This window comes from Sesamum indicum, linkage group LG5 (assembly GCF_026168435.1).
Source record: "Sesamum indicum cultivar Baizhima isolate 11 linkage group LG5, ASM2616843v1, whole genome shotgun sequence".
Taxonomy (NCBI): domain Eukaryota; kingdom Viridiplantae; phylum Streptophyta; class Magnoliopsida; order Lamiales; family Pedaliaceae; genus Sesamum; species Sesamum indicum.
The window spans coordinates 19,444,817-19,470,426 of record NC_142661.1 but is presented as its reverse complement, the minus strand read 5'-3'; the positions used below and the strand labels follow the sequence as shown (position 1 = coordinate 19,470,426).

Below are 25,610 nucleotides of genomic sequence, written 5' to 3'. Positions count from 1 at the left end.
GTTTGGTGGGATCAAAAGTGTGATCTTTGCCTTATATAAATAACTATTATCTAAAGCTATTTTTTTTAATTGGTCATCGACTCATCAATAATAGTAAGGGGTAATTATATTTACATCCCTTGACATACTGTTTGTTTATACAAATCATTTCAACTTTTTGCATAATTGTAGAAACCACTCTTGATAGCAAAAAAATAATGGTAGTTTGTGTAATAATGACAAATATTTCTTAGAGGTGTATGTGGAATTTTAAAAAAAAAATGGGGTGGTTTGTATAAATGATGTCAATATTTTTTGTGGGTGTATGTATAATTATTTAAAAAATTAAGGGTAACTTGTGTAAATATCCCATAGTTTACTCCTAATAATAATTACCAACATAATTTTTAATTAAATATTTTTTTCATTTATTAGTCATTTGTAATCACCCGCGACCAAGATAAATAAAGTTGAATCATCACGTAATTTATCTAGGAAACGACAGTGTTGGATGAAAAAGATTCAAAATATCCTCGAGATGAAACAAAAAAAATGCCCAAAACCTCTAAAGATCCGCGTCTTTTGAGATCCAACCCATTTAATCCGACAACCAGATTAAATAGCCACTAAGTTGACACTCATCCAATGACTACGCTATTGATACGTAGCCTGTACAGATACATGAGTGTCTATAAATAATAAAGAATTCATTTAACAGGTATACGTTTATTACCACAAGATCGCACTCCACATAAAGATACGACCCCTTATAACCTCGAATCCTAAATTGACGTAAACTTCGAATGATTTTCCTCAACTAACCTAGTAATTTGTGTGCGTAGGCCAACTATCAATAATTCAGTTCGACATACTGGTGAGACGCGTATCTTAAATCATTACCAAGTTACAACCCATTTGTTCTTGAAGTCAACTCAAAGTTATAGAGGAACTCGACCCAAATGAAGAGAGAGTGAAGCTTCGGGCTTCGGCCGCCAAATTATTCAGGAGGCAATGCCTAAGTGGAGAAGAGTAATTATAAGCAACAAGTAGAAGGAGACATATATGGTTGACTTGACTCTAATTCATGATTGGATGACACTGTGGCAGTGTGTGTGCGGAGACTGGAAATAGAGTCAGGTAGCAGCGACTGCACGTACCTTAATTACCTCTCTCTCCTGCTAATTCATCATCAAACATCTTCCTCTAAAGACGCACTTAAGTTAAACTAATTATTATTATTATTATTATAATTACTTGGTTTAGCACGCAAATGAGCTTGCAAGAACCGGAGAAACAATCAAGACTATATGATTAATTGGACATGCTGCATTGTGCATTTAATTGCCACCCCTACAGCTAACTATGTCTATCGATTCAATTATTATTGACGTTTTTGGCTAGTGTCAGTCTTGATGGACTAATCAATACAACTAATTATATGGTCTTTGCAATAAAAGGTCTGTGTGATCGGATTGAATTTTTTTTATTTTAAATTATTTTATTTTATTTTTTAATTATTTTATTTAATTTATACGCACCACTTATATAAAAATTACATTATACAATATGTATTTAATTTTGACCTCAAGCTTGAAAGAGTGATGAAGTAGAGGGGCTAGGTCTCGTAGGAGCAGCCGTTGTTGCTTTGAGTCTATATGTAGACGTATGTGGTTATATAAATGCTAGACCTAGTATTTGATTTTATCGAGTAATTAGATAATGAACACATTTAGATAAATTAGATAGATAGATGAATAGCTTGAGAAATTATTTTGAGATAAAATTTAATTAAACAGATAAAAAAAATAAAGAAAATTTATGTAGAGGGGGGGGGGGGGGGGCAGTGTTGTGTCATGGAGTCAACATGAGATGATCAATTTTGCTTATTAATTAGAATATTATTGGAGCAGTTAGAAAACATTTAGTAGCAGTACGTGTTCATGTTGTACAACGTGGTGTTAACTAATTTGGAACTCAAAATTTAGCATAAATAGTTTAGTTTATGATTTGATCATTATTTCAAAGAGTGGAGCTCCAATAATCAATCACCCAAATTATTCTGATTTTAACAATTTTAATTTAATATTACATGAATTAATTGAATTATTTATGATATTACTTTTATATTAAAAAAAATAGCATCATTATTCGTTAGTTCTATTGCTTTTTATTTATAATGTCGTCCAAAATATTGCAGTTTGGTAAAATATTTGACAAGTATATATTACTGTGAAAAAGGAAATAATTTCACCGACATGCTTTTATGATTTTATTATGAAAAAATGTCTCGCTAGGGAGAGGAGGTTTTAGGCTTATAAAACGCTCAAGCTCCTCATTTGCAACCAATGTGGGAGCTTGCCTACATCATCAACCCTCCAGATGAGGGTCTTGGGATGGGCACATGGCTTTGTTCTCATAGATGGTGCTAAATAATATGGCGTGTGACTTAGCAATCGGTGTCCCGTTGCGCAAGGTATTATCCGCCTGAGGTAACATATAAGTTTTACGGTCTTGTCATGAAAAATATATCTCGTTAAGAGATGAGGTCTTAAAACTTATAAGCCGTTCAAATATCTCGTTTGCAATCAATGTGAGACGTTTTTACCTACATATTTTCTTTAATATATACCTACATATATTATTATTTTTTGTATATTTAAAAAATTATAACTATAGATACACTACGTGTTTAGAATTAAATCAAATATTAAAATATAGTACATTAATAAAAAAGTTGAAGTATTGATCATAAGAGATGCTACTACATGGATATATGATACTAAAATGAGCTTAAAAGCGTTCAAAAGAATAACAATAGTAAGAAGATAAGCAAAATCCATCACACACAATTACCAATCAAAACGATGCTTTTTGGTTTCTTTGTAGCAACTTTTCCTCCTAAGAGAAAGAAAGTAAAGAATAGAAATAAATGCCTTACGTACGGACTACAACTGATTTTTATTTTTGGTTAATTATAGCTAGATCACTTTAAAAATATTAAATTATATATTTTTTAAAATTATTCTTTTACCCCCTTCGAGATTCTTTATTTATAATTGAACCTAATTTATCAGGGATTCCACAAAAAATGTTGATTTTAGCAAAAAAAAATACTTAAATTTCTAATTTTACACATTATTCAATATTTCGTATAAATTTTTGACAATATAACTAATTTTTTCATTTATCAACGATTATTTTTTATCCAATAGCAATAAGGAAAAAAAATATTGTATTATAGTTATACCCGTTTGAGTTTACATATATTATATTTACCCCTTACAAGTATTAAAATATTACTAGGGTATTTTTGTTTGTAAAATATACAAAATGCTGAATGATGGGTATAAATTAAATTTTTTTATGTTTTTTTTTTCACATCAATATTTTTTGTCTAAATATTAACAAAACAGAGAACTCTTAGGAGTGTAAATGGAATTTCAAAAGCTTTTGTGGAAAAATATGATTTTAGATTTTAAGAGGGGTCTAAGTGTAATTATTACTTATTTATGCTGGCAATACAAACACACACAGTGGCGTGCCTTCCTCTTCCTCGCCGATTTTTCACGTATAATCCAAATTACGCCAAGAATCTCTCTGCTGATCGGGTACTGTAGTGTAGATGCTTTGTGCAGCCACCGCCCTATTTCTAATCTGTATATGTTTAATTTATTTAATTTTTTTACATTTTCCATCTGGGATTCAATAATGGATATGTTATTATATAATGAGAACGCTTTTAATAATTATATATGTCTTAATTAAGTATTTAAACTACTAATAAGTGACGTAGACTTTAATTGAGATTAATAATATTTGCTTAATTACAACATTAATTATGATTAGCAGTTTAGTGTGTATACGTGCTGGACTGCACGTATATTTTTTTTTTTTCCTTACGAATAATTTTGGGTATTATTAACATTGCATGTGTTGGGCATTTGATGCAATTAAATAGTAATTAAGGTAATGATTATGGAATTTAAGTCAACCCTATTGACATTTTACATGCACTTGAACATCGTCCACAGCTACTTTATTTTGACTTAAAATCCCTTTTTTTTTTCTAATAATTATACGATTGTAAAATTGATCGGATAGGAGATCGAGTTCGCTCTAAGGATGGTTCAGATAAAAAATCTGGAAGACTTGAAAAGAGAAAAGATAGGTAGATTTGATGAATGGTCCCTAGGAAAAACTCTCCGATACTTAAATCAGTTCGAGGTCGCGTGAAAGTAATAAATGTCATACTAATGAATAAAGTGGTTGAATAATTTCTGTACTATATACTAGATATAGTGGTACACACTGTCTGCAAGCATAATTTTTAGTAATATTTTATTTTATTGAAATTCATAATCGTTTCTTTATATTAAAATTTGCCATTTCCTTACAAACCCACACGCAAAATTATTTGGTAACATTTTTAATGTATTAATTATTAATACATATTTTTCTCAAATTAAATTAAAAATTGACAATTTAGATGATATATGTTCTATTGACAATGATGATTATATATACATGTAAAAATAAATACTATTATGTTATTTCAGCTAACAATAAGCTTAAATAAAATGGGATTAAATTTAATTTTTGAGTCCATGTAATTGCATGAAATTAATTTTCTAAAGGAACTTGATTGAGTCATTAATTTAACATGAATTGAAAAATTGAAGGTATTTTTTTTGTATTATAATAATTTGGTATAGTGGTAGTATAATAATTCTAAAGGGGATGTGACACGTTGTTCCTACGTGCATATAATAACTATTTTTTTACGCTTTAAAATATAATATAAATAAGAGTAAAATATATAAACCAGTACATTATATTAATAAAAAGAAAGAACAAAAAAAATAATTTATCAATTAATGTAAATTTTAAAAAGTTGAATAAGTTGGTTATTTTATCATGAAGTATATTTTTGACTTTACAAAATACTAGTGCAGATGTATCATTAACCGTTATTTGTGAATGTGAAAGAATTTTTGTTTTTCGTATTAGTATAGATAGAATATATATATATATATATATATATATATATAGCATGTAAGGGAACGTGCCATTATTCCGTACTTTACTAGCTGCATGCAATCATTGGGGGTGAAAACCATAACATTTCATCAATTAATTTAATCATTGGCGTAATTAGTGGGCTGCTCTGCTGCAATCCATATCATTTAATTAACAAAATTTAATCAATCTTTACTGCTGGGAATCTGCTTAATTAGGACTCACAAATGTCCGTCCTAATAAAAAATTGATTAAATATATTAATAATTTTAAATTAAAAAAATATTTAAAGATAATTAAATATTACAGGACGCTCGAACAAGTAACTTTTTGATGTGAAGTATAAATATTCAGAGTGGGATAAAATCACAACATATATGAAAATACTTTACGTACTAGTATTTGATAGAAGAACAAAATTAAGGATAAAAAATCATTAAATAAATACTAATTTAAGAAGAAATAAACTAATAATTAATTAATATTAATATTGTGATTATGATTAAAAAAAAGAAGAGGGGGGAAGTAGTGGAGTGGTGAAGGTAGCGCAAATTGTGTGGTGCCAGGCTTGCACTCTAATCCTCCACAACGAATCGTTCCCAAAAAGTAATGGGTTTGCTTCAAAGCCAACCGATTCTCAATACAAACAACCCCCCCCCCCCCACCCCATATATATACATTATATATATATGTATGTATATCTCACTACTTGCTCAATTACTAATCACACACACATTCTTGCAAACTTTGGTAAGTCGGAAGTGCAAATTTAGAACACCCTTTTCTTTCCTTAATTTTTCTCGTACTTGTTGTTGGTCCGAAGCAGAGAGAAATTAAGGAGAAATTATCACATATGCAAGCTCAAGAGTTAGAAGTGGTTATGATTAAGGGGAAGAGGAGCAAGCGGCCAAGGACGCCGTCGCCTCTTGGAATAACCATGGCCACTAGCTCATCCACCACCGCCGCCGAGTATGGGGTGGGTTTTCGTGGTGGTGTTGTAAGTGAGGTTTCGGCCGGCAGTTCTGATTCGGTTGAGCTGGCACGATTATATAGAGACGAAGAGGAAGAAGATATGGCCAACTGTTTGATTCTCTTGGCCAAAGGACGAGACCAGAAGCAGGCGGCGGCAGTTAACAGGAGCCCGGCAGCGGAGGTTTATCAGTGCAAGACGTGTAACAAAAGTTTCCAGTCATTCCAAGCGTTGGGTGGCCATAGAGCGAGTCACAAGAAACCCACTAAGCCAATTATAGCCGTAGATGAAAAGAAGGCTTCATCATCAAGAGATCATAAGCAAGAAAGTTCTCCATCGGACGGCGAGCATGACGACACTACAATTCTCTCTCTTCAAATTCCGAGCAGAACTCCGAGCAGCCCCAACAAGAACAAGACAAGGGTTCATGAGTGCTCAATATGTGGTGCTGAATTCACCTCCGGTCAGGCCTTAGGCGGCCACATGCGGCGGCACAGGCCGTTGCCGGCAGCGAGCAACCACGGGGAGCCTCAAGAAGCGAAGAGGCCGAGGAATCTGTTGTCGTTAGACCTGAATCTGCCTGCCCCGGAAGATCATGATCATCACAGAGAATCCAAGTTCTCATTCCGACCAACAGAACAAGTCATAGTTTTCTCTGCTTCCCCATTGGTTGATTGCCATTACTAGACAGATATAAATTCATTTAAATTCTTTTGTGAATTAATATTTATCTGAGCATGCATGCATACAGCAAGAATTTAATATTTAATTAGTTTTAGGGCCATTGTTAATTAGTAGCTAGGGTTTGATTCTTTTGTATCTCCACCAAAATGTTATATATAGAAGAAATTCATGATTATTTCTATTCTTTTATGTATAGGAAAAGTTTCAATTTTAGTCTTATAATTAAGGGTATCGTTTTCTGTTTGCACGAATTGATTTTCGTAATTTAGTTTTGTAATTTTAAAATTTTTGATAATTTGAGTCATTTTCTAGTCAATTCAACTAAAAAATTATATGTGATTTGCACATAACCTAATTAAATTATAATTTTAATTTTATAAATTTAAAAAAAAAGTAATATTTTTGCTCCTGCACCAATTAACTTACATAATTAAAGTTGCATCTATTTGATTGAAAGAAGTAAGCATTTGGAATGAATTCTCTCTCTCTCTCTCTCTCTCTCTCTCTCTCTCTCACTCTATATTATATATATAGACATAGCGTGTCCAGAGTATGACAGCGAAGTCGGCTTGGGTTTGATCAGTCTTCCACCTTCAGCCAAGTATAACATCATGCCTTATTCCATCAGCTACCCCTTTTCCTTTTTATATTTATAAGTCATTGTGATACGTTGTCTTAATTGCCCAATATATAATAAATATTTTTTTATATTTTAAAATATATTATAGATAAAAATAAAATATATACATCAACACATTACATTTATAAAATAATAATAGTAAAAGTACTATCGTCGACACGATAAAAAAATTCGTACATTGATGTTACAACTGTCGTTTATGAATGAAAAATATCTTTCTTTTATATTAGTATACACATATATATATTTTAATATTTTACTTTATTTTGAATGTTGAGTGTCGTATTTTATTATTTCATTATGAATGCATTCTGAATATATATGATCCACGTAAATATATATTCAAGAAAATAATTTATGTATTTATCATGCATAATTGGTAATATAGAGTATGAGATAAAACACTTGTTAATTAAATTCGTGCGAGAAAATTTTTGGTCGAATTAAATTTGATTAATTATATTATAAATATTGTTAAATTTGAAATTTCTTTTATCAAAATTAGGTTGGGTCTAATCAAACTAAATGTGTTATATTTGTGTGATTGATTATTTTTTTCTAAATTGTACACAAGTTACATGATAAATGTATTGTACTTATCATATAATTGACTCAAGTTCGATCAAACTCGATTTAAATTAAAATTCCGGGTTATAAGTATCAGGTGAGTAATTACTCGTAGTGTTGTTTGCAGATTTGATTAATAACAGTGATCAAAGTTCATTTTTGTGTCTGATTAAGTAATTATTAATGGAATGACTAATATTGCTTCCTCTCCCCAACTAGTCCGTACTTGTAATTGACAGGCAAACGCCACCGTTTTGTTGAGGCTGTGAAGATGCATGGCAAGAATGTTAAACACTTAACTAAGTTAAATATGAATGTGTTTATAACATTATCCACTGCATAAAATAAGATGATGGATCAGTGTACTTGCATCAAATCAAACGCTGACAGTTTGACACCTGTCACGGATTAAACAACCTAATCATGTGATCACTTTGGGTGGAACATTCAGATTCAGGTGGTACTATGAAAGGGAGATGGACGACACATGATGCTTTGCTGCCAGTTTCCCACCCCTCCTATCCTATGTTGCCTCAAATTCCGGCTTCAAATTCTTTTCTCCTATTATTTTATAGGGTAAATTACAATGATTTTTTTTTTAATTTAGTATAATTATAAATATCTTTTTATTATTTAAAAAATTATTAATATCTTTCTGATTTTAACAGCAATCTAATAATTAGCTCAAGTTGTTAGTTTTCATTTATTTTTTATAATGAACTCACCAAAATGCCCTTATGATTAAAAATTAATACATATTAATTGTTATGATTAGCATTCCTGGTATAATTATAATCGTTTAAAAAAAATAAGTAAAATTATTTTTTTGGTACTTTTTATCATGAATTAATTATCATAGCATGTTGTCCATCAAGTATGTAAAAAAGAATTATAGTGTGAAATGATAAGAAAAATATAATTTATAAAATAAAATAAATTATAATTATAAATTGTAATAAACGTGATGAAGATAACCGAAAAATATGGAGTAACGAGCAGTTAAGAGGAAAAAAAATATAATTGATACATTGTTAAAAATATTGAAAGTACTAATCTAACAAAAAAGTTTGGAAAGGGAATAAATGAATTAAACGGTAAATTTGGATATTCAAAAATTGGTTCGATAAAAAGATATTCTTTTATAATAAAACTAAAGAATTATTCTGATTTTAAGAGAAAAAAATAAATTAAAAGAATTAAATATTTAAAAGTTGATATGATAATTTTTTTTAAGAAAACAATATGGATAGTGGGGCCCTGTAGAAATTATTGGGCCTTTCTGAATTGGGCTTTTCAAAATGTGTGAAGTAATCCCAAAATTTGATTTACCGTCTTTTCATATTTATATCCAAATTTGTTAAAAATTCTAATAATTAAATAACCTGAAATACAGTTCATAATTAAAATTAGGATAGATATTATATTTGGTCCCTTAAATTTTTATTTAGAATCACTTTAGTCCCTCAAGTTCATTTCCTTAACCTTACACTTCACTTTTTATCTCAATTTGATCCCTCTGACTATTTTCCGGCAAAAATGGTGCCAAGTTTTGATTATTTGAAGGGTAAAATAGCCAATAAATTAATTTTATCTCTTTATTAATTCTTTTTTTACATGAAAAAAGATAACTTATTATATTATTTTATGTGAATAATGAAAACTTTGATCTCTTGCGAACATAATAATAATATATTGCTTAATTTAAATAAAAGATCTCTCTTTTTAGTAGTTAAAAAACAACCTAAATTTTGACTAAATTTCATAGAACTTATCTTATATGAAAATATTAGAAAAAACTTTAAGTCGGTAATTTTTTTTATCAAGTCTTAAACATAAGTCTTAAAAAGTTACACCATAACAATATTTATTAAATATTTGAATTTTAGAACAAGAATTTTGATAGATTATGTTTTTTAATTTATTTTTTTGGTGGATTTTATATATATAAAATTTGTTTTAAAAAGTTTTCTAAATATATATAGTCACATTTTATAGAAATAGATTTATAAAAACCTCTTACAATTAATTTTATATGTTTTTAAATTAAATAATCTAATAAAAGTACATTCGATCATTTTTTTTTATAAAATCGTACTTGTTAATATTTAATAACATTGTTAAGATTTAATTTTATTTGACATGGATTAAAAAATAGACTTAGATTTTTTAATTATATTTTTAGATTAGATAAATTTTATAAAATTTATTTATAATATTAATTTATTTTGTTACTTTTAAAAATAAAAAAAATACTATTTTATTTTAAGTTAAGCAATATGTTAATATTATGTTAACAAGAGTTCAAAATTTATATTTTCCATACGAGATAATTACATCGTATTCACCATATAAAAATATAAAGAAATAGTTTTCTTTATATAAAAAAGATTAATCTAATAAATTTACCAATTTAAGGGCCTAAAGTGATAAAATCAAACTCAAAATTAACTATTTTATCCTTCAAAAAATTAAACTTCGGCCATATTTTCGCTGCAAATGATTAGAGAGATCGAATTAAGATAAAAGTTAAAAATTTAAGAACACTAAAATTAAGAAATAAACGCAAAAGATTAAAATAATTTTAAATAAAAACTTAAAACACCAAGGAAAAGTGAAGGTAGTGAAGAAGCGTTGAAAGTTGAAACCCTGGGTTTTAGGCAACAAGAGCTGCTACTAGGAAGCCGCTGTTACAGGAAGACACGAATCAGTTTGAGATGGCGGTGCCAGACGGTCGACGTGACGGTGGAGATGAGGACGCCGCTGCTCTGTTCGACGAAGAAGGTATGGAGTTGGCTGAAGAAGACGATATCGGGCACTCCGAAATACCACTCCATCTCCGTCCCCTAGTCTCTGCCGCCGAGTCCGGCGACCTCAACGCCCTCCGCCTAGCCCTCGGTAACTCCAGAGTTGTTATATTCTGTTCTTTTTGTTCGATTTTCCGTGCAACGAGACAATGACTGCTTGTACTTATTGATCTTCGGGAAATATGAAAGGGAATTTAGGATTTGCGAAGTATATGTATATTGTTAGGTAGATTGAGTGAAATTTTAATATTTCATTTTTGTTATTTATCCATGTCATTTTACCTATGCTTAGATTTTGTGCTTGGTTTACTGTTTGCTGGAGTACAGTTAAAATGATCTGAATTTTTGATATATTTTGTTTTGGTTGATTTCCTCGTCTTTCTGCCTTTAATAATTTTCACTCTCGGTTGAGAAAATCCTGAACGATTTTTGAATTGTGCTGGAAAATTCAAATGCACCAGTAGTTAGATTTTTCTTTGTAAACATTTGCCACTTTTATTACCTGTCATTTGCTTAGCACTGATTATCATAGCATAAACTAGGTTATTTGTGTGCATATTTAGCTCTATATGAGCGAGGATGTTGCTAAGTTGATAGAGCACCTTTTGCAAGCACAGCATTTGAAATTCAGTCATAGAACCTTGACATAACTTCAAGTGGTAAAATTGAAATTACTATTCCTAGGCCTGATCCGATTAATGATAGTAATCAGTCATTGGTGATTTCAAATTCTCAGTCAGATTAAAGTTATATAGCTGTTTTACTATGTTCTAATACGCCATGGTGTTGTCTTTGTGATTTTAGACATGATGCTTACCTATGGCAGAATATTATTATTATGTCTGCTAATACTTGTTGAAAATTTATGGATAAATCCAGAAAGTTTCAATGGAAATATTGACGAACCAATGGAAGATGGGGACACTCTTCTTCATCTGACATGTCTTTATGGACATTTACCCTGTGTCCAGGTCAGATTATCTCTTAACTACCTGTTGTCATATTGACTTGTTGATGTTGATGTCATAAATTTGTTACTCATATGAATTTATAATTTTATGCAGTTTTTGTTGGAAAGAGGAGCTGACTTGGAGGCGAAGGACGAAGATGGAGGCATCCCATTGCATGATGCTTGTGCAGGAGGTGGGTTTATCAGCTTCCCATCTTCCTACCAGAATCTTGTTTTCTAGGATCTTACTTGTCTGCTTTATATTCTTGGAACCACTTGTAGGTTATACACAGATAGCGCAACTTATCATTAGCCGTGCTAGTGATCCAGAGCGTGTGAAGAGAATGCTAGAAACTGTTGATACAGAAGGAGACACGGTGAGTCTACCCTGTCATGGATGATTTGGATATCCAATGTTCTAGAATGTTTTAACCAGAGTTAGTTGCATAATTTGAGAACTTTTTGGTGCATCTTTTAGCCTCTTCACCATGCTGCGAGAGGTGAATATGGCAATGTCATAAGACTGTTGCTTGCTCATGGAGCTTCTCCAACTAGGACAAATATATATGGAAAGGTATGTGAGTGAGTACTGCATGAGTTTCTGTTTATCAACTATCACAAGTTACTTGATGAATTGTACTTGCAGACTCCAACTGAACTCGCTGATCCCGGAACTGAAGCTAGGAGAATACTTGAAGAGGCTATGGCTGCTGTATCTAGTAATTAGTCTGTCATCTGGAAGACTTGGGCCGTTGCCCAATTGTTGCTGGTTGCTCCTTTTGGTAGGTAAAAATTTGAAGGATAATCCTTGTTAATGACTTTAAGTGCAGCCAAGTAAAATATAAATTATATGTGAATTGGTTTCCTATCTGTAACACTGAGTGATGTATGCATTATTAGGATACTGCTCAGAGGGAACTCCTAGTTTAGAATTCAACTCATCTTTATTCATGGCTAGCTGCTCTCAAGTTTCATCAATTATCCCTTTGTTTCACATTTATGTTTGCGTTGTTGCTTTTGCTGAGCCGTAATGTTAAAACACATGCACGACAACCTTCTTTTGTTCCTTTGACTATGTATGGGATGTTGCTTAATGGTTCTCCTGGATGAAATCTTTAATTTGGTCAAAGGTTTTTCTTGTTGGGGGAAACAGAAGATTATATGGGCATGGGCTCATGTAAGCAGGTGGATTTGATTCTAGTGAAAATCAGATTTGCTTGTTTTCCCTACAGGGAACTATAGATTGCATTCACTTTGGAGTAGTGGTCTGAACTCATTTTGATGAGATGAGGTCGCGCGGCATGAGGACTTTGGATATTAGCATGGTGTGATAGCATACTCCTAACTGGCAAATGGATGCAGCTTTCAGAAAGAGCTGGTACTTCGTTATCCGCTGATGTAACAAACAGAAAAATCTTGACTTTGATAAGCAGATAACACAGTATAATAACAATTAGGTGAGGAAAAAAACACCTAGCATTTTTCTAAGAATTTAGGTGGATTCTCAATAAAATACAGGAACAAGAAACAAACTTTACACGAGCATTCAGATTTTACTGGAAGCAGCAGCAGCAAAAACGGTGGTAGGACATGTACCTGAGGCAACTCAAGAATAACAGAAGCAGGGCAAAACTGGAATAGACTATCATTTACACATTGTATGAATTTAGGTGAAAACTCTCTCTCCATTGGAATGCGTGTGATGTCTAGTTTGACATTTGGCCTCTACTAACGGGGATTATGAGCAACAACCACCGGTAGGAGGTCTCTGATGTTCTTGCTTCTGTTTTGAGATATTTCTCTTCAAAACCGTCGAACCTTTTTCAATGAGTCTGGGCATTTCCATTATCTGAAAAAAGGGTAATTTTGTTGATGTGGCTATAAATTCTCTCTTGCTCCAGAGACACAAGAATGCTAAGGTAAAAATAATTGAAATAAAACTTGACATGGAATATGAGGGTTAATTATTTTTTTATTAATAAAAAATAAATATAATTTATTTTAATATTTAATTTCATATTACGAGTCCCGGTTTCTAACCGCGGCTCGAATAAAAAAAATATTTTTTTTAAAAAGTTTTTAACCAAGTTGCAGTTTGAAACCGTCATTTGTAGGATCCTGCTTGTATAATTGGCTTTCGCTATAACATCGTCTAAAACATGATGATATGAGAGCCTCACGGTTATGATGAATTAGAGCCTAATATAGGGCAACAAAGTAATGTTGGTACCTTCAAAGCAAGCTCTTCAAAACATTGCTCCACATTTTCTCGGGTTTTAGCACTACATTCAAGAAATAAACATCCAAGCTCTTCAGCTAGGGCCATCCCTTCTTCTCTACTCACAACTCGTTCAGATTCCTGGAACAGTAGGAATGTCGAGAAAACCATCGGATAATGAAGAAACACGATGAAAACAGAAATGATTTAAGTAACACCTGAACACTCAGAAGAAATATGATCATAATTAATTATTATGTCCAAAAGTTAAAAACTACGGTGGATAACTGTACAACGGCTATCTGATATTATTTTATAAGGCCAAAATATTAATATATAAATCTTGGAATATATTTTTTCACGTTGGTTTTGTACGACATTAATAGAGTGTATTGATCTGTCATGATTTTTAAATCGTAGTTATTATAATATTGAGAGCAATCCATTTAGTTGTAATGAGTAAAGTGTCCCTTTAAATAATGTTCAACAGGAATACCAAGAATACTTTATAATAAATAACAAAAAGACCTGCCTATTGCACTGCCCAGTTAGCAACAAACAGATAATATGCAAAATATGAAAAAACAGAACCTGTTAGAATGTGTTCTATTTGAACAAGGGAGAAGAAAATTACCGATGTCTGTCCACCAAAAGTATACAATTGTTTAACTTTCGGTTAATTGATATCTATACGGGTCATACACCAGCGTCGGAGTATCAGTCTATGTGTATTTCCTAGAATGTAATGTAATGCATCATTACCACTAGCTACAGGGAAGAGATGAAAACAACATATATTGACATTATCATGTTTCACAAAAGTTGGTGGTCCTGATCAGATTTTGCAAGCAATGGAAATGGTGAAGGAAGAAAGAAAGGGCGACTAGAACTTACTCTATCAACTTTATTTCCAACGAGCATCCTAATGCAATCCTGATTGGTTGAGTATAATTCCAGTTCTTTCGCCCACACATCAGATAAGTTTGTGAAAGTATCTCTCTTTGTCACATCATAAACTGCAGATCATACAGAAAGTTGACCGATGAACACCAGCAGACGTTAAAGCTAGATGTTTATTTTTCAATAAAATGTCAGTAAAATGATTAAGAACTTCATTCATTGGGAAAAAGTAGTAGGTTGAAATTAATGTCAATTCTTTTCACCTAGTTCATTTCTTTTTAGTTCAAATGTTTAATATTAATTTGGCTTGATACAGGTGGAAAGTGATGAAGTTAGTGCTTACTTGTTCTAGTTGTGATTTCTGCATGCTCCAACCAAACTATAAGTGTTAAGAATTTCCAAATGGGTCAAAAATGATTGAAGTAGAATCCTAATGTGAATTTCATGATCAAGGGAAATGAACTTTTGTTACTTCTAACCAACTGTTTTCCATGGTTAAAGGCAATATTCTGGTAAGATCTATCAACTATTTTAAGTACTGATCTACAGAAGACAGTTCAGCAAGATAAGTGACTTCTTCTTGTGTCATGGGTTTACCGAGAACGATCCCCTGGGCACCTCTATAATATGAGCTTGTCAACGTCCTGAACCTCTCTTGTCCAGCTGCAAACAACATCAGAAATTCACCATTACCTAGAAGAACTTATAAAACATCCTACATATTCCTCAAGCTTAATAAGGACAACTAGAATTCCTCAGTTCCTATTCAAGGGGACAAAAACAGTGAAGATTAAAGTTCGTGCCTGTGTCCCAAATTGTAAGCTTTAGTCTTTTACCTCCAACTGCGAGCAGCTTTATCTTAAAGTCAACACCTAGTAATTGAATAATAAAGAGGGAGACAAATGTAAAAAGAACACATTGCTTGTCGATTAAACATTTCAGAAACCTGAAAGGATACGATAGAAAATAATGAAATATTATAAACTAAAAATTGAAACTAGGAAGTATTGTGTAACAGAAGCAATCAATATATCCATTGAGCTAAAAGACATTAAAGCAAGTGAACAACTTCTTAGGTGCCTTTCATATAATAGTTGAGATATTGAACTATAACTTGAAAAAATGGCTGTCTCAGGAGATTCGTACATCATATACTCAGCTAGCAATTTTTATTTGTATTTGCCAGAAGCTGAAACGTCACCGCAGATAAAGCTCTTCCGAAGAAGTAATTAATAAGAATCATGTTACATAGTTAATCAACTATACTGGAAGAATTGATAGAGAAAACAAAAGATGATGGGAGATTGGGCAAAGGAATCACATGCGTATTCAAATCCACAACGGAAACTTCACAGGCATATACTTATCATTCGATCAAAATAGCAACAATACCTCCTCCTACTGTATACAAGTGAAGTAATTAAAGAACTCATAAGAGAATTCTTGTCCTAGCACAATCAAACTCGGATCGATTATTGAATACGGTTCTCCAATAAATCCACAAATAAGTTAAATTAGCATTTTCATACTTAAATCTATCAGCTCATATCAAAAGTATTTGAAGCTCGAGATCATAACTTCAAACAGAGCTCAAACTTCCGCTCCAGCTTCAGAATAAAAAATCCAAATCACAGTTTGCAACACGATTACAAGCAAAGTAGCATACCAATGGTAGGGGCAAGATCGTCAACTACGTTAGAGATGAAACTGACGAGTAAGCTGCTCTTGCCGACAGCTGAATCTCCGATGAGCAAGATCTTAAACGACAGATCGTAGTTGCTCTGCCCCTGCCCCGACGTCCCCATCCAAAACTCTCACGCTTTCTCTCTCTAACAACTACCAAATGATCTCTCTCTCTATATATATACGTATATCTATATGTATGTTCCTTTCTGTATCTGCTCACCAACTATACAGTGACAATGTCTAATTAATAAGAGAGAGAGAGAGAGAGACACACAACTCAAAAGAGGCAAGCAGATGAAAAGACGTACAGTGCAGAAGCTTTTTGGTTTTATATTCCGTCACAACACAAACTTCCTCTCTCTCTCTCTCCATACAAGCACACTGTATCTGTATCTGATATCTGATATCTGATATCTGTGTCTGTGTATGTTATCTATACATAATGCTGAGAGAGAGAGAGCGTGTGTGTGTGCGCGAAACTCAATGCAACGTGTGGTTTTGTTGTGTGTTGATTGATACTGTTGAGGGCGAATGTGAGTGGCGTCAGATGTCATTCATGGATTGGGCTCTTTTGGTGGGCCTTCTTATGCTATTGTGGTGGACACGAGTTTTCATGGGCCCATATCTGACTTGTGTGTATTCTCTGGAAAGTTGAAAAAGATAACCACTTTTTTCTGTTTTCGGAATTGTTTGGAGAAAAATGTTGAGGCATCTTATGATTGCAACTTGAGCTTTTGACCATAACTTTTTATGGGAGCAGTCAACTTGAAAATTGAGAAACAGATTCTCCTGAGTTGTAGGATACTAATTCTGGCAAGTTGTTATTATATGTATATAATATATAATTTTTTAAATTTTAAAATATATTATTAATAAAAGTAAAAAAATATAAATTAATATATTATATTAATAAAAATAATAATAATAATTTATCAATTAATGTAAATTTTAAAACTAAGTTACTTTCTCATTAAAGGTATTTTTATTTCACAAAAAATTGATGTGACGGTGTCATTAACCGTCTCTTATGGATTTGTAGAGGGACTTTTCTTTTTATATTTATATCAGTGTAGAAATGAATACTTTTTATTATTTAAAAATTATAAATATTCTTTTAATATTTAATAAAATTATATAATTTTAAATAAAAATATAAAATTTTTAATTTTGCTTTTGTTGTATTTTTTATTTTAAAAAATTATTAAAAAAATCAAACGAGATGGATGAAAATTTTAAGTATTATTAAGAAAATGTCCACTTAATTCATAAAAAATTTTAAGGATGAAAATTTTAAGAAAATAGTTTACCACAAAAATTGGATGAAAACTTAGATTGATCTAATTGTTAGATGACGACTAAAATCAAGGAGTATGGGTAATATTTCAAACACCTAAGGAATTTTGTGCTTATATCTAATCTTAGGAGATCCCGTCCTAATTTATCCTAAAAATTAATTCAAACAAGTGCAAAAAAATTAAAATCCCTCATTTCAAATCCTCACACCAAAGCTCAACTAGAACAAAATTACAGCCCTACTAGACACTCCAACAGTAGCTAACTAACATCATCCTACAAAAGAACATGCTTCTTTTTTCATAAATCCATAACCAATTAAAGAAGAAATGTACTTCAAGTTCTATTTACTGTAACAGTATACAAGAACAGTTACAGACTTTGCATGTGTAACTCAGAACTGCTTCCATATCAAAAAAAAAGGAGAAAAAACTCAGAACTGCTCAAATCAGCCCTCCACAGCATTAGCTGGAAAGACCTTCTTAATGAACTCTAAGAAGCGCTGAGAGTAAAATGTGGGGTTGACAGCAGAGATGGAGACTGAATCAAACTGAATGGACTTGTATGCATGTTCGATCTTCTTACTCGTGTTGTACTCCTGCAGGATATCAATGATGCCTAAATATAAGACCACATCATATACCTCGTGAAACATTTCCGTCTCATCTTTTCCTGGGACATGCTCCGCTCTTGCTGGCATGTTCACCCCAAGCTGTATCTGGAGTCTGTCAAGTGATATAAAAGTATACATGAGATGATGGATGAATGGAACAATAGTTCAACCTTTTTCAAGTTATCAGTGACTTTTGTTTTCAAGAATGTAAGAATTGCTAAATATAAGGTATAATTATGCAACACTTTCAAAGGAATGGATATATTACGGAAGAATGCTTTGATTTTGAAAAGATACACCGACACCCACGATTTTCAGTTCTCTTGTAATGTAAAATATGACTGCAGTAGCTACTGTATAATTTGTTAACATTTAGAGTTCTTCTTGTAATTTGCTTAAAGAGGTCATTATGCATAAATGTGATTGTCTGAATGAAAATCATGTTTTAGGACTAAGTTGCATGGTAATAATACCTTGCTGTGCCAGGCAGGAGAAGATCCACTTCCTCACCCCCAGTTGAAGATGATGCTCTCAATCGGCTGCCTCTGATGTGTGAGCCCACAACGACACTACTGTCATCAGCTCCACGGGGGACCAAAACAAGTCCTTGTGGAGATATTTCATCCTCCATAGCCTCTGAGGTTGCAAGAATCAGTATTTGAAAGTGAGAAGCCAATTATGTCATGAAAGCTTCAGACAGACAGAATTGTTATCATTTCAATCAGACATTAGGAAGACACTTGTTTATATAGTTAATTGCATCATGTAGTAATAATCATATAGGCGTTGTAGTAAGATAGCACTTCTGCATTAAAAGATACGAAGAATTATGTAACAAGTTTACGAGTATGACTAAATTAGAGCTGAAATAACTGAATGTGAAAATAGAAATAGTGAGTCGAGAAGCAGAAGACAAAATTGGCATATACAAGGTACATGCAGCTCGTATAAGCTTCTAAGTAATAAACATGCAACTAAAATGTAGACAGACTCTAATTTTCTTTCACTTCACAACTTCCATGAAACTTGTAAATAAACGAACAACAACAGAGGATCAGATTCTGTTGCATTGAGGTATGAAGTATAATTAAACTTACCATCTTCTGCAACAATTCCTAATCCATCCACTGAAACATGGCGACCATAAGACATAAGAGAGCATAAGTGCTGAGGTGCTCGGTAATTGACACCTAGTAAGAGGCTGTAATCCATTATGTGCTGTGATTCCAAGAATTTGCTATCTGTTTCAATCTGCCTGCATGTAGCAGAACCAAGAAGCAGGATGAGTATCTTGTAAAATAAGACAATGGAAGGAAGTGAAGAGTAAATCAAAGTGATTAGTTCCAGTACTTACTGTAGGAGGGCATCTCGCCAAGAAGGTTCCAAATAAAAGCAGTAATTTAAGTCCAAGTCCTTAAGTATTGTGTTCTCGTCAATTTCAACCTTGTCTGCAGAACGTCCCAATGAAGAACCTTTGAGATCAAACCTTCGATGGATTCTTAACTCTGTGCAGAACATGTTCCCCATTACTACAAATCTGAACTGCAAAGCATTAAGTGGTGAGTTTAGACCAATTTGCCAAAAGTAAGCTGCAAGATTAACAAATTCAAAGAAATGATTTCTTGAGACAATTTTTCTTCTGATTACGGGTCGTTGGCTCGTTGCTGTTACCTTCTGACCACTGGAAGGCTTAATCCTGTGCAGACCGAAGAATTTAGTGATAAGAGTGTTATCGTATCTGCGCACATGGAGATGATAGTTTGGAAGCATCCGCAGTAGAACCTACATGTTAGATCATTGATTAACCCGTGCTTTTTCATTTGGATGATGCAAACAGAAGGGAAGCATCAAAGGACCCAAAGCTAGACAATGAAAGAGGGTTAAGGTTGAGACATTGAACCTTAACTTCCGATTTCCGCAATGTCTTGATCATAAAACGATCATCCTGGGAGAGGAAAAAGACACTACCACTCTTCCCAGGAGATGAAAGTTCTCTTAGAGCATCATTACCACATATTGACATCATGTAGTCCGCAGCATCAATCTTAAACATCTCTCTCAGATTCCTGCAGGAGTGGAGGAAGGAAACCAAGTCAGAAGTATTAATAGGAAGTTAGCATAATATTCGTAGTTTTACATGCTGGAATCACTAAGACAAATGCAGAGGAAGAAATGGGAGTGAGGCAAAAGAGTGATCAACTTGAAGATAAATTATTCCCACTCGAGTAATACATACTTAATTCAATGCACACAATAAATAAACTACCATGTGACAATTTTTGGAAACACTGAAGAAGAAGAAGAAAAAAATGAAGGAGAAGAACAGAGTCAAAATAATGCACTCCATGATTGTTCAGCGGCTGCTTGTTCACGAAAAAATTAAAAGCATAATGAAAATCCAATAAGCTGAATCACTTTTTCAAACCTCACAATTTTCTGTAACATACAAGCAGGAAGTTGATGGGAGATAGGAATACAGAGGAGAATTGCTTCAGAAAGAGAAAGGATGATCAGGACTTACCTGAAAACCATGGGACAGTAATCTTTCCACTTGAAATCATCGGACGGATGTGAAGGTGTCAGCTGTGAACCCTCTTTAGGGAAGGTCATCCAGAAGCTGGCGCGAGGACCAAAATCAGTAGTTCTAACTTCTCGTCTGTGCACGGGAGTAATTTTCCCTACTGTATATCTAGTCAAATTCCAATCAGCTCTTTAGTTTTATTTATCATCTAGTGATAAGTTTGAATAATACATTCACAAAAAAAACAATACGAGTCAATGGATGTGTGAACATATTCTGGAGCAATTTCGAGGAAGATAAGAAAGTAATCTGCACTAGTTGAAATGGCATCAGACCTGATTCCAAGCTGTAGATTCAGCATCAAATCATAACTTCTGTGGCCTTTGATAATTTGTTCACCTGGCTTCTTTATCTCCTTTGCAAGCTTCTTCTCTCTCCTTTTTGCTTGTTTAGATGACAGCGAAAAGCGATTACTTAACACAAGCTCACTGATTAGGACCCCTTGCATGTACTCTCTTTCCAAGATAGGGTTATTAATGCCATACTCGTTATCTCCACCTTCTAAAACTGTGTCAGACACGCTCGGCAATCTCTCGTTTCCTATAACTTTCTCAATAGATACCTCAAGACTCCACCGTCTTTCCAGGGAAGCATTTGTTGTCCGAGATCGTTGCAGATCTATTAGGCTTCCCTTAGAAGTTTTATCTGATGAATTCCAACCAGAACCTTTACGACTATCTCCTGATGTTGCTTGATGAAAATGGGAAGCCCGATTCTCTTGTCTTAAATCAGGCAGCACTCCTCGTTTTCTCATTGCGTTAAGGTACAATTGCTTACCGGTTGGAACCCTGCTGCCTCTCGGATAGAATGTACCCTTTCCATCCTTCAGTCCCCTTGTCCAAGTTCCCACATAGCAACCACCATCGCTCCACGTGTATATTCCAAATCCATGCATCATACCATTTAACCAGCTTCCTTCATAAGAATCACCACTGATCCAAGTAAGAGTTCCCTTTCCCGACATTTTACCTGACTTCATATTCCCCATATAAACATTCCCATTAGCCCATATGTACTTCCCAGGCCCTTCCGGTGTTCCTTGAATCCAAGATCCTTCAAATACGTCTCCATTGGGAAAATTCTGATACCCGAGGCCATGTTTGAGATTCAACCGCCACCGGCCCTTGTATGTCATATTGTCAGGTCTAGTGTACATCCCGGAGCCATGCATATATCCTCCCGAAAACTCACCTTCATAAAGAGCCCCAGACGGCCATCGAAGTTTCCCGTAGCCATGCCTCATCCCGGATCTCCATTCACCCTCGTATTTACAACCATCTGACCAGATATAGTTCCCAGAACCCTCAGGGACATTTCCAAGCAAGGATCCGGAATAAGATTCCCCATCTGGAAGCAAGATTTCTCGAGCTCTGAAGCCATTGGTTTCAGAATAAGCATGAGAAAGATCTCCATTTAAGTGGCTTTCATCATTAGATACTATGGGATCAAGAGACTTTATCCTATCAGATAAAGAGAGTGCTCTTTGAGCGTCATTAACAATTGCTACAGGGCCAGACATGCATAATTCTAAAGAGTTTTCAGTTCCAAACTAGACAGATGGAAAGCACCTGCAATTTTCTCATGAACTCAGGAGAAAGACTTTCAGTAAAGAACAACCTCCACAATTTCTTTCTAATATACCTCTGAAACAGAGAGAATAGTCATTCAGGATACACATCAATTCATTTCACACAGAAGCACGAACTTAAACAAAAAAAGCTAGCTTCAGGATACGATTAGGCATTTCCGACAGATCTGAACCGAAACTATCATAACTTTCTAAAAAGATTTAACTGACGTGGTTTCAACAGAATACAGACAGGATGAGTATAGAGTAAAAAGAAACTAATCAACAGAACACTTGGAGATACTGATAAATAATCAAAGTTTTCTTCCACTAATTATTCTATATTTCAGTGTTTCAGAATGATAAAGATGACAAAGACCCTTATTTATATATGTGATCTTGGAATTGCTTACTGAATATTACCGTCCAAAATCATACCAATTATATTCAAATAAATAAATCACACATGTACAGTATCTTGGATTACATAGTTAACCACCTCATAGATTTCACAAAACAGTGACCATTTAGTCATATTTATGTTCTAAAAGTTAAAAAGAAAAATACCAAAAAGAAGAAAAATCTACAAGTTCAGCAAGAACAAGATGAGGAAACAAAAGAAACACAAAATTCACACTGTTCTTACAATTTTAAAATTTCTTCCCAGATTGAAGTCTCTTTTCCACCTTCCTGCAAAAATTCTTAGCAGAAACAAAACAAGGTGAAATCAAATTCTGGGCTTCTCCACTTTACAAGCAAACAATGTAATATTAAATTCTTGGACTTGGTATGTTGACCCCCATTTTACAAGCAACAATATTCAAAAGTAATTACTCAAATTTGATCCCCAAAACATACAAAAGCAGTCAACTTTCCAAGATTTGTGGGCAAATGGCAACTGGCATGAAAAGCAAAAACCCATTAATCATATTTTCTTAACCCGCCAAACTAGTATCATGGAAAATCAACACAAAGAACAATATAACTCTCTCTCTCTCTCTCTCTCTCTCTCTCTCTCTCTCTCACACACACACACACACACACATATATATATATATATATACACATTTCACAGTTGTAAAAATAAAGAAGAAAAACTAAAGTACCTTGAAATGTGGAGAAAAATATGAGAGAGACAGAGTCAAAATGGAAGAAGAAGAAGAAGAAAAGGGATGAAAAAGTATCCTATTCCTCTGTATAGGGTGTTTGATGGATTCAATTCAACTCTGCTCTCCTCTGCTCTAAATCCAAAATGGATCACAGATCCCAATAAACTCAAAACGGAGTAACTTGGAACTGCATTCGTCTTAATGGCAGGCCAGCAATATAACGTAAAGACCACAACATTATTTTTCTTCTTCTTCTTCTTACAAACTAAATAATAATAATTATGACATAATTATGAAATATTGCATAATGTTTTTATGAAATTTGACTGTCAATGTATATACTATGGAAGTCGCTTTCATGATCGGTGTAGATTTTGTGACCGTATTTATATGCACCAATGAACTTATAGCGTTTGCCGCTACCGATGTATATAGTTGTCTGGCGGCGCCCAAATTTTAAAAAAATATATATACACACTATTACCATTGCATGCCATTTTTACGAAAATATAAAAAAAAATTATAATTAGAGACGAAGTGAAAAAAGAAATTTGTGATATATGATAACATCTTAAATACGTATTGATTGTATATAAATTGAAAACTCATCGTTCGAACATATTTTACAAGTCAAAAATTATTTATTTTTTTTTTCATTCATTTAAAATCCCTTATTGCAATGTCAAATGACGTATTTGTACTACCTCAGACAATTAATGTAAGGGGTGTAAAATCATATTTACCCTTCCACAAACTATGTATATGTAGACGTGATTTAATAATTACAAATTTATTAAAAAAATTATATGGTCTATTTATGTGGGTGCTTTTGTGGAAATGACTTTTCTGCTCTTGACGTGATTTTTACGTACATCAGTTATCATATTATAATATATATATATATATATATTCATTAAAAAAAATATTTATTATGTTATATTTAGCTTTATTAAATTACTCTTGATATTGATATTATCTGAAATTAGAATAGGGGCTTTGAGGACACTTTGACAATGTGAGGTTAAAGACTAAAGACAAGACAAGCCTTTTATGGGGAAAAAAATCTTGCAATAATATTATTATTTATTACAAATGAAACCAACTCTTGTCTTCTTTGAATGAGATCGTAGATTTTAGTGAATAAATATTAAATTTGAGGTTTTTGAAATACCTAAAAAATATTGAGTTTAAATTTATTGAAAATGTGGCTATTTATTTGTTTAATATCTATATATATTATTTATTAAGGAAGAGCACCTTTTTAATATTTTTATTTATTTTAAATATTTAATTTAATTTTTTTATTTATATATCTAACTTCTTACTCCCAACTATTTCTTGATAGTTATTTCCTTTTTCCCTTAATTTTAATGCATCTTATTTGTCACTTATTTGTTTATATATATTTTATTGAATAATAAATATTTTATTTTAAATGGTATTATAAAATTTGCACATATACAAACTACGCCACAAGTTACTAATTTAGATTTATTTTTTTTTTCGCTATTCTGGTGTGTAAGTGGAGTAACAGAGTTACTAGTTAGTACTTTCTGTCAAGGCACGTGAGAATTATGTTTTTAAAATAATTAACAAAAAAAATATATAATTTAAATTCTAATATGATAAATAATCAATAATAAAAAAAAGTATCAATAGATATAAAATAAATCTAAATTATGTTACTAACTAATTTATTTTAAGAAAAGTTTGTAAATCTCACAAATAAAGATATGATTATACACTTATCTACATTAAATAAAATATTAGAGAATATATTTTTAACAAAATCCGTTCAATCTTTTGGAAGTCATAAACTTATCTAAACTTAAGCTTTTGATAAAATATATATATATATATATATATATTGTAATTTTAGACTAATTTCAAGATTTGGGGACGACTCGACTCAGTGTAGGTGCGGTGTTTAAACCTAACTCCTTTTGCCTTAAATGAATTTAACCAACTTTATCTTGACTTAGCTAATCTATACCATTTTAAAGAAAAAATTATTGCATTATTTATTTATTTATT

The 25,610-nt window shown here is 32.5% G+C and overlaps 4 protein-coding genes across 15 annotated transcripts; 2 read left to right on the top strand and 2 right to left on the bottom strand.

Moving 5' to 3' along the window:
- The first annotated feature begins 5,699 nt into the window (after nt 1-5,699).
- Nucleotides 5,700-6,830, top strand: LOC105161346 (C2H2-type zinc finger family protein). The gene has a single exon (XM_011078997.3). It carries the CDS (start codon nt 5,849-5,851, stop codon nt 6,650-6,652), a length of 804 nt encoding a protein of 267 aa, XP_011077299.1. The 5' UTR covers nt 5,700-5,848; the 3' UTR covers nt 6,653-6,830.
- A 3,638-nt stretch (nt 6,831-10,468) lies between these two features.
- LOC105161345 (Ankyrin repeat family protein) lies at nt 10,469-12,590 on the top strand. The gene is made up of 6 exons (XM_011078996.3): nt 10,469-10,751; nt 11,540-11,631; nt 11,725-11,803; nt 11,892-11,986; nt 12,088-12,183; nt 12,256-12,590. The coding sequence occupies exons 1-6, from the start codon at nt 10,571-10,573 to the stop codon at nt 12,334-12,336; spliced, it is 624 nt and encodes a 207-aa protein (XP_011077298.1). The 5' UTR covers nt 10,469-10,570; the 3' UTR covers nt 12,337-12,590.
- Nucleotides 12,591-13,006: 416 nt separating this feature from the next.
- RABC2A (RAB GTPase homolog C2A) lies at nt 13,007-16,896 on the bottom strand. Of its 3 annotated transcripts, none has more exons than XM_011078994.3 (6): nt 16,394-16,896; nt 15,564-15,599; nt 15,325-15,390; nt 14,722-14,843; nt 13,840-13,968; nt 13,007-13,458 (listed from the first exon to the last, which is right to left on the bottom strand). In XM_011078994.3, exons 1-6 carry the CDS (start codon nt 16,530-16,532, stop codon nt 13,348-13,350), a joined length of 603 nt encoding a protein of 200 aa, XP_011077296.1. In that variant the 5' UTR covers nt 16,533-16,896; the 3' UTR covers nt 13,007-13,347. The 3 variants fall into 3 exon arrangements, with proteins under 3 accessions (XP_011077296.1, XP_011077295.1, XP_011077297.1); XM_011078993.3 differs by having other exon boundaries at nt 15,531-15,599; nt 16,394-16,893; XM_011078995.3 differs by lacking the exon at nt 15,564-15,599 and having other exon boundaries at nt 16,394-16,895.
- Nucleotides 16,897-17,983: 1,087 nt separating this feature from the next.
- On the bottom strand, nt 17,984-23,844 carry LOC105161343 (phosphatidylinositol 4-phosphate 5-kinase 9). 10 transcript variants are annotated; one of them, XM_088880742.1, is made up of 11 exons: nt 23,574-23,841; nt 23,114-23,168; nt 22,469-22,543; nt 21,176-22,360; nt 20,841-21,008; nt 20,220-20,385; nt 19,991-20,101; nt 19,674-19,861; nt 19,417-19,574; nt 18,793-18,955; nt 17,984-18,431 (listed from the first exon to the last, which is right to left on the bottom strand). In XM_088880742.1, the coding sequence occupies exons 4-11, from the start codon at nt 22,141-22,143 to the stop codon at nt 18,155-18,157; spliced, it is 2,199 nt and encodes a 732-aa protein (XP_088736868.1). In that variant the 5' UTR covers nt 22,144-22,360; nt 22,469-22,543; nt 23,114-23,168; nt 23,574-23,841; the 3' UTR covers nt 17,984-18,154. The 10 variants fall into 10 exon arrangements, with proteins under 10 accessions (XP_088736868.1, XP_088736869.1, XP_088736870.1 ...); XM_088880743.1 differs by having other exon boundaries at nt 21,176-22,270; XM_088880744.1 differs by having other exon boundaries at nt 23,114-23,157.
- Nucleotides 23,845-25,610: the final 1,766 nt, after the last annotated feature.

What these genes read in the sequence shown, in the direction of transcription:
- LOC105161346 (XM_011078997.3), top strand. Translation starts at nt 5,849, where the DNA reads ATGCAAGCTCAAGAGTTAGAAGTGGTTATGATTAAGGGGAAGAGGAGC.
- LOC105161345 (XM_011078996.3), top strand. Translation starts at nt 10,571, where the DNA reads ATGGCGGTGCCAGACGGTCGACGTGACGGTGGAGATGAGGACGCCGCT. An exon ending in GACATTTACCCTGTGTCCAG is followed by an intron (nt 11,632 to 11,724) that starts GTCAGATTATCT and finishes AATTTTATGCAG; the next exon opens with TTTTTGTTGGAAAGAGGAGC. An exon ending in GGACAAATATATATGGAAAG is followed by an intron (nt 12,184 to 12,255) that starts GTATGTGAGTGA and finishes TTGTACTTGCAG; the next exon opens with ACTCCAACTGAACTCGCTGA.
- RABC2A (XM_011078993.3), bottom strand. Translation starts at nt 16,532, where the DNA reads ATGGGGACGTCGGGGCAGGGGCAGAGCAACTACGATCTGTCGTTTAAG. An exon ending in GCTTACAATTTGGGACACAG is followed by an intron (nt 15,391 to 15,530) that starts GCACGAACTTTA and finishes TGTTGTTTGCAG; the next exon opens with CTGGACAAGAGAGGTTCAGG. An exon ending in TTGAAGAGCTTGCTTTGAAG is followed by an intron (nt 13,459 to 13,839) that starts GTACCAACATTA and finishes CCCTTTTTTCAG; the next exon opens with ATAATGGAAATGCCCAGACT.
- LOC105161343 (XM_011078990.3), bottom strand. Translation starts at nt 22,419, where the DNA reads ATGTCTGGCCCTGTAGCAATTGTTAATGACGCTCAAAGAGCACTCTCT. An exon ending in AGGAATTGTTGCAGAAGATG is followed by an intron (nt 18,956 to 19,416) that starts GTAAGTTTAATT and finishes TTGCAACCTCAG; the next exon opens with AGGCTATGGAGGATGAAATA. An exon ending in CTCCTGCCTGGCACAGCAAG is followed by an intron (nt 18,432 to 18,792) that starts GTATTATTACCA and finishes ATCACTTGACAG; the next exon opens with ACTCCAGATACAGCTTGGGG.